At 37.7% G+C, this 16,298-nt stretch overlaps 1 protein-coding gene across 1 annotated transcript in view; it reads left to right on the forward strand.

Annotated features, from left to right (window-relative positions):
• The window catches only part of DLG2 (discs large MAGUK scaffold protein 2), an 856,812-nt gene that overhangs the window by 561,034 nt on the left and 279,480 nt on the right, over positions 1-16,298 (forward strand). Inside the window, exons 9-10 of the mRNA XM_013943075.2 lie at positions 365-509; positions 3,487-3,628. Of these exons, the coding sequence (XP_013798529.2) occupies positions 365-509; positions 3,487-3,628 (287 nt within the window). The remainder of the gene's footprint in view (positions 1-364; positions 510-3,486; positions 3,629-16,298) is intronic.

A 16,298-nucleotide genomic window follows, 5' to 3' on the forward strand; every position in this document is an offset into this window, starting at 1 on the left:
AATAACATAGGTACATTCTATAGATGATGTGGTGCTCAGTTATTCAATTATTTTTAAATATCATTTTATGTTAATGACAATACTGACAATGGAATATCACAAGGGAATTTTGTACTGACAAGACCTGCTGCCATCTCAAAATATTTAGACGGACCATTATGATTGTCTGATATTATCAATACTGCAAAGTCAGTCCTTGGGTATACATGCACTAAGAAAAGACTAGGCTGTTAAAACTACTTCTGTAATCTTCAGTGCCATTTGTCTACAGCATTTTTTTTAACATGGTGACAACTGCAAGACAGTGTCATTTTTTTGTGTCTACTTCTCCATCCTAACTCACCTGTCTAATTTCTCCTTTAAGGTAAATAATTACAGTTTAGAAGAAGTTACCCATGAAGAGGCAGTAGCGATACTGAAGAACACATCAGATGTAGTGTATCTCAAAGTTGGAAAGCCCACCACCATTTACATGACTGATCCTTATGGCCCGCCAGATATTACTCATTGTAAGTGACTTTTGCAATTCATTTTGTATGAGACTTCAGTTTGTCAGATGATTGTGGTTTTCCATAGCTTGTCCAAATACTCCCTTAAAGTTTACGAAACAGCTTGGAGCTACAAAAATGAAATGATTATTGCCACTTAAGTATGCTACACTCATAAAATATTACAAATAATATAACTCTACTAAAGTACTTTTGCAGCAAAAGTGGCAATGTAGATAATGTACTGCTGAGCTGATTCCAATCAGCCATTGTCCAAGTAAGCAGATTGAACTGTATCTCTTATGACGGTTAATGTGATAAATATATGCAATATATTTTGAAATATTATTGGATTTGTAGACTGGTCCTCTGTTCACTGAAAAATTAGAACAAGCAGCAAACCATCCTGTACAAACTTAGTGAAGAGCCTGAGGAAAATGAATATGATATTTGCATAGAATACTTACTTGGAATATAAATTGTTGTTCTACCTACACAAATTTACCAATTTTCTGTGCATATCTGCTTTCTAAATTCCTCTCCCACTTTGCTCCATTCTCAGTCTGTCCTTTAACTTTATATATGTTCAGCTGACATTCCTTTGCTGAGGACTATGGCATTGTTTGTCCTTGCATTGAATGTACTCTCTGGGCAGGAGGAAAAGTTGTTGAAACGATGTAGCAAAGCTCAGTGCAAGATCTTATGCGGGGGAAAGGTGATTTTATTCTAAAACAAATAGACTTACCTCAGGTTTTCATGTTCTCATGCTGGCAAACTCATGCCCAGCATTCAGGTACAAAGGCAGGTATCCAGGTGATCTGGCCAGGACTCCCTGAGACAACTGAGCACAATATGCTCTTCTTAGGTTGGCAGCCTCCTTGCTGATGAGCCTTTTGTTCCCCCTAGGAGATGACAGCAAATTAGGGTCTATTGTCTCTCCCTCTTTTCTCACCTCTGCAAATCTTCGGGATTGACTCGGTGTCCTTTGTCTCCTTATCTGAGTGTCCTAGGCTCCAGATTCAATTTTTATCTACTCCCATCATCTCTTAATGGCTTGAGTCTTTGTTTTAATTTGAGCACAGGCTGCACTGATCTGTCTGTCCTCAGAGACTGGGGTTGTGCTGGGGGTATTGATGACCCATTAATCTAGGTGCCATCAACGTGTGCCATTCTTATAGACGCCTTTCTGCTGTTCCTCCTGGTGCTTTCATACCCAGCCATTCCCGGTCCCTTTTTGTTCACAGCAACCTTAAACATTTCCACTGCAGCTCTCTGTTCCCCCAGTGCTTGCAAGTCTGACCAGTTTATTACTGGAACTCCCTTCCTTCATGTAGTTGATGTTTAAACACTGTCTGACTGGGGTTCCACTACCAGCTGGGACCAGCTGCCACCATCTAACAACTGGATGGCAGTTTAATTTGTGACAGGAGCCTCAGCAACTGATCTATGTCCAATTAGACCATCTGCCAATAATACTAGGGGCACTTAAGGCCAGGAAGCCAACCAAGGACTGGAAAAGGCAGCTTTTCCCAGTAAAAAACAGAGATTAAATTCCTCTGCACTTCTACATAGTGTTGCTCAACTGTGGACTGACAAAGCTGAGGGGAAAGATAACTATCCATAATCCTCCTTATTCAGACTACTCCATAAAAACAGACAGAAAGGTTTTGTAATATGCACATCAGATGTTATACTCAACTGTGCCGAGGATACCTATTTACTTAGCAAATGTTACAACAGATGGCATGATTGTTCAGCAACAGTCTGGTCTGGATCCTTAGCAAAGCTCAAGAAGTAAAAGAACTAAATATCCCCATCCAATCTCCTACATTATAATGCTTTCTAAAATAATAATTTAGGAGTTCTAAAACAGTGTGTTTTATTATGTCAGATTATAGATCAGCAGCATATGAGAAGATAGAAGCAATTCTAGAGGGAGCATAAGGATTAAAAGATTTGCAGTAACCCATCCCAGGCTGTTGGTGCATAGAGATTTGTTTATCTCCTGGGAACCTTTCATTATACCTACACGTTCAAAGTATTTCGGAGTGGGTAATAGCCTTTTCCCATAGAGATATTTTGCTTTGAAACATTCCATATCTAAGCATCTGAAAAAAAGACTGAAACTAAGACTAGAAAGTTTAAATGTCTTATTTTCATGAGAAAATTGATCATAGCTCACTGCAGAAGCATGTGTCTTTATTTTTCCTATTCATCATTTCCTTTTCAATTACATTAACTAGAGATTTGAATACAACTGTTATTGCATCTCTCCAGTAATATTAATAATATCCCCAGTAACTCGAGACTGGCAAAAGGCAGACAAACAACAACAAAACCCGCAGACCCAATATAAAATTAGACACGTACTCCTGTAATTGTCATTATTAATCATTATATGTATAACATTTGAATCCGCTTTCTGTTTTATATCCAGATTTACTGAGATCTGAATGATGATGCCATCTATGTTGGTACTGAAATTTCAATTATATTAGGAATTTGACACCTTTAATATATCACAGCTTTAAATATTCACCGTACATAATCCTTACCATACCTAAAATTCCTGTCCTGATCCTGCATTAAGCTCTTATTGTATTATTCCCACTGCTGTATACTGGAGCCAAAATAATGAGTGTACTTCTCATCTCTTTCTTTCCTACCTACATTTCCTTCTTCTAGTCTGTCCTGATTGAAGAAAACCTTTGTTTCCTCTCTCCCAGGCTATTCTTTCTTATTCAGATCCCCTCCTAAGATTCACTCTCTGCAAAATGAGTTAGCAACAGTATTATTATTATTATTATTAATGTTTCAGGAAAGTTCCAGCTGTTCATTCTTCTACTGCCTTGCTAAATTTTAAGCTGTCTCAGGCATAGACTGTTTTGGTGTTACGTACAGCAATGAGCACATTGTTGGTACTTAACTGAAAATGATGTTGTTGTGACCTAATCAGACATGAACATGGCTAACAAGAAATGCTTGTTCTTACCATCAGCTTATTCTCCACCGATGGAAAATCATATACTCACTTCTGGAAACAATGGCACTTTAGAGTACAAAGCATCTCTGGCCCCGATCTCACCAGGAAGATACTCACCCATTCCAAAGCACATGCTTGTGGAGGACGACTACACCAGGTCAGATGCTTTTCTTTATTTGTTATCTTTCACGACAGTTACAAAGAACATAGTTAAAACAGTTAGTGCACCTCAGATAGAATACGGTGTATAGCTGTTGTCACCCATGTTCAAAGGAAGATGAAATGGAACTGTTACGAGTATGGAGACAGCTAAAAGAAAGATCAAAGAGATGAATGATAACCTGAGGTCCATGATATCTGGATGCAATCCTGCCCTAGTTCCTAAACAACATGGCTGCATTAGAGCAATGCTGAGATTGAGCAACATATTCTGCTTCTTAGCAGGTGTAGTAGCTACAGTAATTCTTTACTAGCACAACTAGAAGTTTTTAGGATCAGTGACTCATCTGGCTCACTGCATGTATGGGTGGAGTGACTATACATGTGTTTGTACCTGTCCCTGACAGTGTGCCCTGAAAGGTCTGGCTTGTTTAGTTTAGCAAAAACAAGGCTGAAGTAGGCTGTAATTGCTCTGTGTACATATATTGAAGGATAAATGCCATGAAGAGTAAATAATATGGGAAAATAGAAAATTTGTATAAACTGGCTGTGAATAAATTTAGGTGGTAAACTGGAAAAAAATTCTTAACCATTAGAGTAATCATAATATGGAACAGCTTTCTGTGAGAGTACGGAGGTAAAAAGAAAACTGCACATAAAATGGCACTTGATACCTTTATAAAAGGGATTCTTTGATGTGATTATCTGCAGTAGGAAAAGACTGAATAAAATGACCCTGGAAACCCCTTCTATTCTTTTCTTCTTACATTCCCAAAAGGACTGAGCCTACTGTGGGGAAGTAAGGTAGCAGAATTTTATCCATTTAGTTGGTTTCCAATTATAAAAGACAAAGAGGGAAATGCTGGGAGGGTTCTTTTATGCCTTGTGTTACATGAACGCTGAATGTCATTGATGAGACAGTTTACATTTATCTTTTTTGTTTGAAGAGAACTGCCATTCACTTGGAAGGCAACAGTTGTTAAATTTGTGAAATGAGCTCTCAATATAATGTCTGGTGCAATAGAAAATAATAAATTTATTTTTTTCTGCGCTTCAGTATTTATAGATTGGCTGTGTTTAAAGCTAGAATGGGGCTGTTCTGATCCTCTAACCTGGCTACTGGGTATCTCAGGCCAAAGAATCTCATCCACTTATGTATTCATCAGCTTCATAACCTGCTAATTTGCATTTCATTTTTCTTGTTGCTTATGATTAAGATCTCAAGCTGCTTAACTTGTTGGATCAGACAGATTCAGAGTATAAATCATGATACAATTTTTAATCAGAACATAAATGTCTGGAAACCACACCTTGCATCCCTGGCTTGGATAAAGGAATTTCTCCTTTGTTTTGATTGAGGATGCAAAACCAAGTGCTCTCCTTCAATTTATAAGACAATCCTTTGGGATGAATTTTTTTCCAGAGGTTTACAATAAGCTACATTTTTTAATTAATAGTTAAATAAATGATTTCATTAAATTGTTCATCAAGGCTTTACATGGGTTAATACTGATCTCATTATTTCTAAAATGTGTGTGTATAGAAAGAACACTAATATAATCTCTAGGTTACAGTGATGAAGGTTTTGCCAGTAAGCTTGTAGGGCTGAATTCTGTCCTTTTGTAAACATTATTACTGAGAAGGGGTTGGCAAGGTTTAAAAACAGCAAAAAAAGGCAACCTCAAAAGTGGATGATAGCTAAGGAGATCAAGAAGCTGTGGAGTGTGGAAGAAGTAATCCTAAAAAGGAGAACAGCTACACTGAGCCTGGGATGACCATTCAGTTAGAAGAACTGTAAGGTATTACAGAAGTATACTTATATGATCTTGTGTTTCTTTACATTTCATGTAGTTGATTTCAACTTACTAATTAGTTCTACTACTAAAAAAAAAATAAAAAATCATAAAATAGAAGAGAAGGCAATGACACTCCTAGCCCCTTGGTTAGGTAGGTATCCAATACAAAGAATACCTCCTTGAAAAATGCTGCAGGAGACTGAAACAAATTACTGTGTCTTTTTGATCTTTTTAGGAAGAAGAATGCTTTCCTCTCCCAATTTTTCATTTTGCTTTGAAACAAGTTAATTTGCTGTTTTTTCTCCTGATAGTAGACCCAAATACTGACACAGCCCTGTTCTCCACTGAGGTATTCACACCAACCTCCATTTTGTGTTATTTGGGAAGAATGAATACCCAGCAAAGCATGTATATTCCATGATTACTCCTCTCCTGTGGTGTTCTTGCTATCTAGATTTTCAGAATAAAGTGTTCTGTAATATTGGCACTACTGACATGAGAAGCTGAATTTTTCTACAATTTGACTTTCTATGGCAGGCATATTGCGCTGGCAGAAAAAAAGGTGTCAAGTAATCGGGGCAAACTCTGAATAGGACTGAGCTAATCAAACTAAAATCTTATAATTCTAAACAAGCATTTATCTGAACCTATTGAAAAAGAAGAGGATACCGTGAATTTAGTAATATTAATGATAATTCCTTATATGCTACGCTGATCACTAGAAGACAAAAGCACAAAGATAAAATGAATATAATGGTTGTTAATAAAAAAACACACTTCTTGCTGCCGGATATCCTCACTGAACACACAGCTGTCAGCACTGTCTGAGGGACACCAAGTTAAGTATGAGGCAGCAATGTGCCCTTGTGGCCAAGAAGGCCAATGGTATCCTGGGGTGCATCAGGAAGAGTGTTGCCAGCAGGTCGAGGGAGGTGATTCTCCCCCTCTACTCAGCCCTGGTGAGGCCACATCTGCAGTACTGCGTCCAGTTCTGGGCTCCCCAGTACAAGAGGGATGTGGCACTACTGGAGCAAGTCCAGCGAAGGGCCACAAAGATGATTAGGGGACTGGAGCATCTCTCCTATGAGGAAAGGCCGAGAGAGCTGGGCCTGTTTAGCTTGGAGAAGAGAAGGCTGAGAGGAGATCTTATCAATGTGTACAAGTATCTGAAGGGAGGGTGTCGAGAGGATGGGACCAGACTCTTTTCAGTGGTGCCGAGCGACAGGACGTGAGGCAATGGGCACAAACTGAAACACAGACACTTCCATCTTAACATGAGGAAAAACTTTTTCACTGTGAGGGTGACAGAGCACTGGAACAGGTTGCCCCGAGAGGTGGTGGAGTCTCCTTCTCTGGAGATATTCAAAAGCCGCCTGGATGCAATCCTGTGCAAGGTGCTCTAGGTGACCCTGCTTGAGCAGGGGGCTTGGACTAGATGATCTCCAGAGGTCCCTTCCAACCTCAGTGATTCTGTGATTCTGTGATTCTGTGACACCTAACATGAGCCAGGAGGCCAGGTTTCCCCTCTGACTTCCTTCATGGAGAAGCTCTGACCTTCAGAAGCAAACCATTTAATCCCTGAATGAAGATGAGCCCTTTTTTTTAAATGCCCATGTAGCTAATTATGGCATATTTAGTTAAGTAGGACGTTTAAGAAACTGAGCACTATTGAAAATCCTACAGTTAATCCTCACAGTGATTTTCACAACTATAAACTGGGAATAGTGATTGCATTTTCTCTGTGCAATGCTGTAGGATTTGCTGATGAGTCTGCCTTTAAAATGAAAGATGTTTGGAAAGTCTTTGGTGCTGACCAGTTTAGAAATACTTAAAATCTTTTGGGAAGTTAATTATCATATTGATAATTCTAATGGACCCTATAGATCCCTTGATGCATCATTTATAATTAGGTTTCCTCACATAATTTTTTATAATTAAAATGATTGCTAACTACTGCAGTGCTATCCATTAAAACTACCTGGTTCTCGCTATAATAGGTTTTCAAAGCTAATTTACATGGTGATCACATAGGGAAATTTATTACCCATGCAGTCATAATATGACAACACTTCTGGCAGATTTCATTTTGCCAGCTAAAAATATTTGGAACAGTAACTTCTCCAGTATAAGAGGCTTTTGCACTATCATAATTCATTGCACATGTGATTTGAGAGAAGCTGATGACAAACTTTCTTTTAACTTACTGTAGTGAATCTATCTGTAAAGCTTAAATAGTTGAACATTTGGCGTAATTTATCCACTTTCTCTCGCTTTTTTGTTGTTCTTTTTTTGTTCCATTTCCAGATTTTTTTATCTGAATACTGTTTTTCTTCTCCACAACAAAAATATGTGTTTCAGTTGATGAAAACTTATATTTTTTTGATCTGATATTGAATCTGAAGATGAAAAAAAATTCTGTACATCTTTTACTTAATAAAACTATGGGGAAAAAGTAGCTCAACCAGAGCAAGGGGGAAAAAGTGACAAAAATAATCTTGAACCACAAATTTTAATGATGCTGAATGTTATTCTTTAATTGCTAAGCTTTTTTTAGGTTGTATTTGTTACTGTTCCAAAATGCTGTCAGTGAAGGGCATAATTTACTTTTTCATTTTGTTGGATTCATTTTAAAATCACTGACGATGGAAGCTTTATCTTCTTGTATTTTTTATGAAGATTGTCACATTTTAAACTTTAAATAAAATAACAGAATTTCAGTTTAGTAAAAGTGGATAAAAGCCATACGCCAGTAACTATATCAATACAATCATCACATTCTTCAAGTAAGTTCTTATTTGAATTGGTTTTTAGTAAGATGGTGCAGACAGTCCAGGAGATGCCTTGACTGCATTGCTACTGATTTCCAAATGAAAATGCTCAATGAGATAGACAGGAGTAATTGTCTGTTTGATCTGCTGCTTACAAAAGGGAAGAAACTGGTGGCAAATGTGGTGATAGACAGCTATTAGGGTCAGAGTGGCCATGAGTTGGTTCAGTTCAGGATTCAAAGGAAGTCTGGGGAGATAGTCAGCAAGTTAAGACTGTAGACTTCATAAGAGCAGACTTCAGCTTTTTTGGAGATTTGCTAAGCAAAATCTCTTGGGATGCTGCCACAGAGGCACAGGGTCCAGGAAAGATGGATGATTTCTAAAGAAAACTTATTGAGAACTCAGGAAGGAACCATTCTGTTGAACAGGAAGATGGGCAATTCAACAGAAGGCTTTATTGGCTAAGCAAAGAGCTTCTGGATGAACAAAACTAAAAGACATAGGCAAGTGTTGCTTGGGTGCTTAATGTCAAAATCAGAAAGCTGATTGGCTGGAGCCAAGACTTACAAATGTCCTAAAGAGTAGCAAAAAGTGATTCTACAGGTGTGCCAGTTGCAAAAGGAAAGGGGAAATTTGGGTTGACTGATGAATGGGGGAGACAATCTAATGGCAGACAGTGTGGAAGAGTCTACTTCGCATCATCTTCTTTGCCTCAGTCTTCGTTTGCAATGCCTGTATGCTCCAAGCATTTAAAAATCAAGAAGATAATTGGAATAGTCAACATAGATTTACCAAAAGCACATCATGAGAAGCTTGACCAACCAGATTGTCTTTCATGATGAAATGACTGGCTGTATGGATGAGGGGTGAGCAGTGGCTGCAATACACTGGCCAGTGCCGCTGCTCCACGCTAGCACAGAGGCTACCTCATGCAGAATACCTCTTTGCTGGCTAAAACACCCCTACATCCAAAGGCATCCCTGGCCCTTGCCATATCTCCTACAGAGGTGCACCTGTGACCTGCTGTAGGGCATGTGACAACACCTCTTCACCACTGTCTCTCCTGGGCACTGACTGCAATGGTATTTCAGGTCCTTTTATTTCTCTTCTGTGGGCAGAGCAGGTGGATCTGTAACATGCGTTGCAGGACACAGGGAGCACCCTACAAAACTCCTCCAGCAGTCTCTCATCTGAACATGAGGAAATGTTGGATAAACATGTGCAACTAATCCATAGCTGGAAAAAGGTACCTTTTGGTTTCCTCCTGGATATCCTTTTCAGTATCTCCTAGATTATACACAGCTACCTTGCTCATTAGTCTGCCCCCAGCACGGCTACAGCCTGCTGCGGTGTTTTTCTGCTAGTGTGTGTGTGTGTTTGGAGCAAAGCCCTCTCGCATGCAACAGCAGACATTGGTAAGGCTTTTGCACAGTCTCCCACAGTGCTGTCATTTAAAAGCTGAGAAGAATAGACTGAAAGAAGAGACTGGGTTGAGAACTGACTGCACCATTAGGCTCAAAGGATAATCATCACTTGTCATCTGTTGGGTGGCCAGTGATGAGCAGAGTACCTCAGGATTCCTTGGATATCAGTTGAATATCTTCATCGATGATGTAAATCATGACACAGAATGCACCCTCAGCAAATTTCTGGATGACTCTATATAGAGGGAGTGGTTGACATGATGAATGGCAGAGCTTTAAGACTAGGCCAAGAGAAACCTCGTGAAGTTCAACCAGAAGTCTGAAGTTCTGCACCTGGGGTGGAACAGCCCCATGCATCAGCACAGGCTGTGAAGCAGACATCTGAATAGCAGCTTCCTTGGAAAGGCCTGGAGGTTACAGCAGATGCTGAGTACTAACCCAACAGTGCACTTTTCCTGCCAATCAGGTAAACTGCATACTGGCATACGTTAAGAGGAGTGTGGCCAGCAGATAGAGGGAAATTATGATCTGGAATAATGTGACCAATTCCCACCCTTTTTTCAGTCCAAGAGGCATGTGGAAAAACAGGAGAGGGTCCAAAAGAGTGCTGCTAGGATGCTCAGAGTCCTAGATTACATGGAGGTTACAGAGATGCTGAGGGATCTGGGGCTTGTGTAGTGTTGGGAAGGAGAGACTAAGGGGCAATATGAGAGCACTCTACAACTACTCGGCTACAAATATGATGAAACCAAACTCTTCTCAGTACTGCCAAATGAGATAAAAAGGGCCAGTAGACACAAGCAGTGGTTTTGGAGATTCTGACTGGAATTTAAGAAGGAAAAAATGTCACCAGGTGGGTGGGGTAGCATGGGCACAGGTTCTTCAGAAGGGTTATGAAATCGCCATCCTTTGAGCTTTTTAAGATTTGGCTAGATTAAATCATGACTAGCCTGATTTAATGTGGCAATAATCCTGCTTCAGGCAGGAGGTTGGACTAGATAACCTCCGGAGATCCCTTACAACCAACTTTTCTATGATATTAGGAAGAAAAAAATGATCTGTTTGTGCTAGTGTTTTTGTGGAATGTTCATTACTAATAGAGCTGAGAGAGAAGTCACTATTTATTCTTTAGCACATATCAGGCTTCTTTTTTTACAGAAAAACTGAAATTATAGTCTAAAAATCTGGTAGTTTTTAGATGTTCATTCTTTCTGGCTTTCATGAACAACATATGCAAAAGATCCATAAAAATAAACTACCATGTTTTACTTCCTTTCTAACTTCAGAAAATGGTAACATCAAACTGTTGTGCTTCAGCTGATAAAAAATTCATTTTAACATTTAACTCTAGCTAGATATTAAAGATTCATGGAAGAAAAAGCTGTCTGAGTTATCTGTTTTGCTGTGAAAAGCATGTTTGATTTCTTTTATATGCATCTTTGCAAATAACATTTTCTGGAGGAGGAGGTGCTGGGGACTGGAGGAAAAAAGAGGAGAACCATTTAGCTGAAGTCTAAGGGGATTTTTTTCCCTATATTGAATGTAGCGTTCCTCAACTGTTTCTTGTTTACTTACATAAACTGCCTGGCTAGATTGAGAAGGGCATTTTGTAGAAACACCTTTAAAGTTGTATTATAGATTTGATTGTTCATGATTAAAACATTACAACTAATATTATGTTTTGCATGTTATAAAACTATCCATAACAGTTTTCTGAAACCATATTTGGCTTTTGTTGAGTTCAAAAGTAGGGAGAAAGAACTTCAGATTTTAGTAATGAGTCTTGAAAACTGCTCCTTTGGGATCTTTAATGAGTTGACTTAGATCATCTATTGAAAAAATGCTCTGCATGTTGTAAAAGAGTATATTTTGCTGAAAGGAGCAAGCTGCGCTTTCTGTAAGTTTTTGTGAAGGGACAGAATTGAAATTCATACTTCCTAGATGAAAAAGATAATGATTACTGTAGGGAGTGTCAAATGGTGAATTTTACACCATGTTTTTGACCCAATGTCACTATACAGATGATGAATAAAAGATAGTTAGAAGTATGCTGATACAGTTATATGAATATGACAGGTAATTATGAGCTCTCAACAATTATATCACTTTGTCTAACCTAAACTCACTATGTCACTTAAGCCTTAAAGGGCGTGAATTATATATTGAAATATGGGGAAGCTGATAATGCCTCTTACTTATTCTTCCCATTAAATCACTTGTAACTTTGGCAGACTTAATTGTTCAAGCTAATATTTACATGCTCATATTTTGCCTCAGGCTGGATTTGTTTATCTGGGGACAGAAAAAGTTACATGTTTTGTTTTGTTTTTAAATGTAATGTAAATTTTATCTATTATTTTAAAAATAATTTTAATTAACCACTGTTATTATCAAATTAAATAGTACTTATTTTAAACCATGTTAGCTCAGTCATTTAAGGAGTGAAGTGAGAGAGAATTATATGGCTTAGTTCATGTTAAAAATCTTGGCAATCTTTTATATTAAATGCTGTAGTATCTCCATACCAGCCATCAGGGTGTTGAAATCTGGGAGCAACAAACTTGAATCCACATAATATTTCTACTTCCTTTGTGAAAATCTATCCAAATGCCAACAAATATAAGTCTTTGGGAAAACTACTATTCATATATCCTCCAAAATGTATTTATTATTTTTTGCAGTAAAACTCTAAGGTTCTGTCATTATGATGCAGTCTATCAAAGCTTCTTACAACTTCATAACAGTGACTAGATTGTTTAAAAAAGCCAGCATGACTGAGCACAGCACATTATATGGCCAAAGCCAATTTTTCCCTGTACTTATTTCTTCCAGGCCTTTCTGACATAGAAACACAATGAGGAGTGATTCTGTTCTGTGCTCTGAATGCCTAGTTCTGTCAGATTTGAACACTGAAGAGACTGGAAGAATAGAGGGAGTATATTTGGCAAGGAATTATGTGAGACTGGCTGCGAAAATGAGTGAGAACTTGTCACTGGTTGTGTGAGAATGGAAATAAGAAGAAGGGAAGGCTGGTATTTATTAGGCAAGAAAATTTGGATTTGGAAGTGGAGTGTAGGGCAAGGGGGAAAATAAGTTTAAAAGAGATGAAGAAGCAGTGGAGAAAAATAGCCTGGAGAAGAGCAGCAATGGATATCAGGGATGCTGGACTCAGACAGTGCTCCCTCAGACAATGAAACTTGAGTTTTGATATAATTGATAGTTGTGCAGAAAGAATGGAGCAAGGCAAAAAAATAAAGAGCAGGCAGGAAAAGGAGCTGACAAGGTGCTGAGAGAATCAGGCTAAGGGCATCCCTCTCCAGGGAAATAGAAAGGAAACCCAAGATTTCTGGGGTTTGCATGACATGCACCTGATACCTGCTGGCAGCCTGTCGCTGTCGTTCATCTGGATTGCTCATCCATCCAGAGGACGACAACCTACTGCTGCTACTGGTTACGCCACATCAGTTCACGTGGTACATATCTGATGCTGTAGCTCTTAAGTTTGCAATTCTGCTGATGAGTATATTCATTTCAATATATTGTTACATAATGGAATTTCTTTCTTAGTTTACTCTTTTTTCAACCTCAGCAATTATACCCTCCCCCCCCAAAATACTAATCAAGTTACACATTAAATGTTCAGTTAAAAGAAGAAAAAATTAGTTTGCCTGTACAACCTTAATTTGGATTCTTGGTGATATACGATGTTACAGTATTTAGTTATGCTGTCATCTAATAATGTCTACTTGTAGAACTGTGTCATCAGCTTTTCAGAAAAAAAGTCACAGTTGTATTTCTTAGCCCGATATTATTATTTGTTCCCTTCAATGAAGCATGAATTTGCTAAATAACTATTTTACATTTCATGTATTCAGTACACAAACACTGTCTTAAACTAATTCTTACACTTTACAAATTTTAAATAATTGACTGCCTATCATAAGATTCCATTTCCCTTCACCAAATTATTTTGATTAATGTCTTAACTTGAATTATTCTCCCAAGTTAAAGCAAAAATTTAGTTAGCATCATGTCACCAAACTCTCTATTATGTTCTGAGTAATCTATACATATTTAATTGGGCTTGTCAGAGATCCCCAAGTAATAGGCATTTGACTATTTAATGCATTCAGTGGAAGCTACTTAATATTTACCACTTTTAACAAAATTCAAATTTGGAAATCCAACTTAAGGCCTGTATGAAGAGCTTTGAAATGAGGTGGTAGGATTGTTAGTCAAATACACATCAAAAGGATAAGTAATGTTTAATAAAGCCCACAGGAAAAAATAACCCTAACTATATGTTATATATGTCCATGGACATGAGCTCTTAAAGTAGCTATAATCACTCAGGAGAGACACCTTGGGGTGATTTTCATTAGTTCTGTGAAAATGTCAGCTCGGTGCTCCAGAGCAGTCAAAAGGGTCAAAAAATTAGTAATTAGGATGTAATAGGAAAGGAAAAGAGTACAAAACATCATGACGTATGAACTGATCTGAACTGAACGTCATGAACTGAACTGATGATGCAGCTAAGTCTTGAATACTGCATGGAGACAGCCAGCACAAGCTACAGAAAAGGGTGACAGAGATGATCAGGGTGTGGCACCATTTCCAGGTGGAGCTAAATAACCAATAATTCCAGTTTGGAAAAGAGATGACAGAGAGAGATGTAACAGAGATCAGCAAAAGTACATATGTCATGGAGAACTGAATAGGCAACAACTACTGACATTTTCTGATAACTCAAAGGCAGGAGGTATTCAATACAGTACCAAGTTTAAAATACAAAAAGATAAAAGTTTTTGAAATGTTACTGGATGTTACCAATGTGCTGCCAAGTAACAGACTTGGATACACAAAGGCAGAGGTTATTAATATGTCACTTGATTAATTTGTGGGTCTACAACACAAGGTGCTGTGATGCCTGGGAATATAAAATGTTCAAATAGGGATGAGGATAAGTGCACAAATTCATGGTGGATAGGCCCACTAAACACAATTTCCTTAGATTTCATTTCTGTTTTGTGTGGACACTAGCTTGCCGATTGCCAGAAAGTGAACGGGGAGGGGTCACTCTTTACCAGCCCTGTTGTCTAAATGTCGCTGTTGGAGAACAGATACTGATGTAGATGGGCCTTCAATCTGATAGTCGCAGTGTGCTTACGTGAAACATCATTTTATCCCCTACTGCAACAGAGAATCAATACTGATGTGTTTGGTTTTGGGGGGGGGGTTTGTTTGTTTTTTTCAATTAAGCAGTCATTTTGTTTCCTAATGCTTTATTTTGTCAGATTGCAAATAGCATCTATGACTATGAGTTTAGGTATGGAATATTAAAAGTCCTAAATTATACTTACCACTACTTATCACTTCTTCTAGGGCATTTCACTTGAAAACCCTAAGGAATTTCAACATTTAAAATAGCTTGCTTAACAGGAATGAGGCGTCTTCTTGATGCATTACAGTACTAATATTTTGCTATGATCTTAAGTCTATGTTTTTCAATTATAGTAAACTTTAAGGCTCATGAAAATAGGCGTCAATAATGGAAAAGCTGACAAATTATTGATTACAGGAGGATTTCCAGAAGGAACTACGACAATGCATTTCTGGTATTTTCTTACATCTCTCCACACTACTTGTCTGTCTTTTTTTTTTTTTAGTTGAAATGAACATGTGATATGAGTGATTGGATCTTATTTCAATTCCCAGTACATAACCTCCGAAATAAAATTAACTTGCAATTTTAAATAAATCTATTAAACAGTAAGGTTTATGGTTCTCCTAGGAGGTTATAAGAATAAAAAACTAAAAGAAGTCAAAAGACACATATATGCAAATCATTGCTTATTAGAACTGGAAGACTTCATTTGTATTAAATTGCCACTGACTTTATTTTAATAGTGATGTACTTTTAAAGAAAATTCCTTTCATGCTTGCTAACAACATTGTGTTAGCAATGCTAATGTCTTAGTCTTCTTTACTAAACTTGAATAAAATTAAAGATTGCTACTCAAAAAAAAAAAATTGTTGGAAACTTGTAGCTTTGTGAGCTTTATTTTATCTCTGAATTTAGCAATTCCTGGCTATAGCCCCACAGACTCAATATGTTGTGAGAGCTTAGCTGGTTTCCTTCCGTATCATAAAAGGTTTTAAAATCCAAAAAATGAAACTGTTAACATTTAATGTGCTATGTGTTGGCAACTGAACCCTACCAAACAGAATTCTACAATAAAAAAATTAAAATTAAATTGAGCACCCTGCATTATAATGAGGAAAGAACAGTTTTAATAATGCTGTTTTCTCCTAACTTCCGTTGTGAAATAAGGCCAGCCTAAAAAAATAACACAATGATGGTCCAAATATGGAAAAAGAAAGAATACAAACAACTAGGAATTTTTACATTGCTTACACAATCTGTTGTGAAGTAATTCAAATAAATAAAACCAGATTTGGATCAATCTTCTACCTCCCACTGTTAGTGTTAACTTTTCCAACAATTATTTATTGTACCTTTCTGTAGAAATCTTGCCTCATTGCAGTTGAGGATATATTGTTTAACAATTCTAACTTTCAATTTTTTCATCTAGAAAAGTCCTCTATGAATATCTGCTGCTCATACTACCAGTTAGAATGCTTACCCGGTGGCATTGAGTGATTTTGTTATCTAGCCTGTG

The sequence above is a fragment of the Apteryx mantelli genome, chromosome 1 (assembly GCF_036417845.1).
Source record: "Apteryx mantelli isolate bAptMan1 chromosome 1, bAptMan1.hap1, whole genome shotgun sequence".
NCBI lineage: Eukaryota > Metazoa > Chordata > Aves > Apterygiformes > Apterygidae > Apteryx > Apteryx mantelli.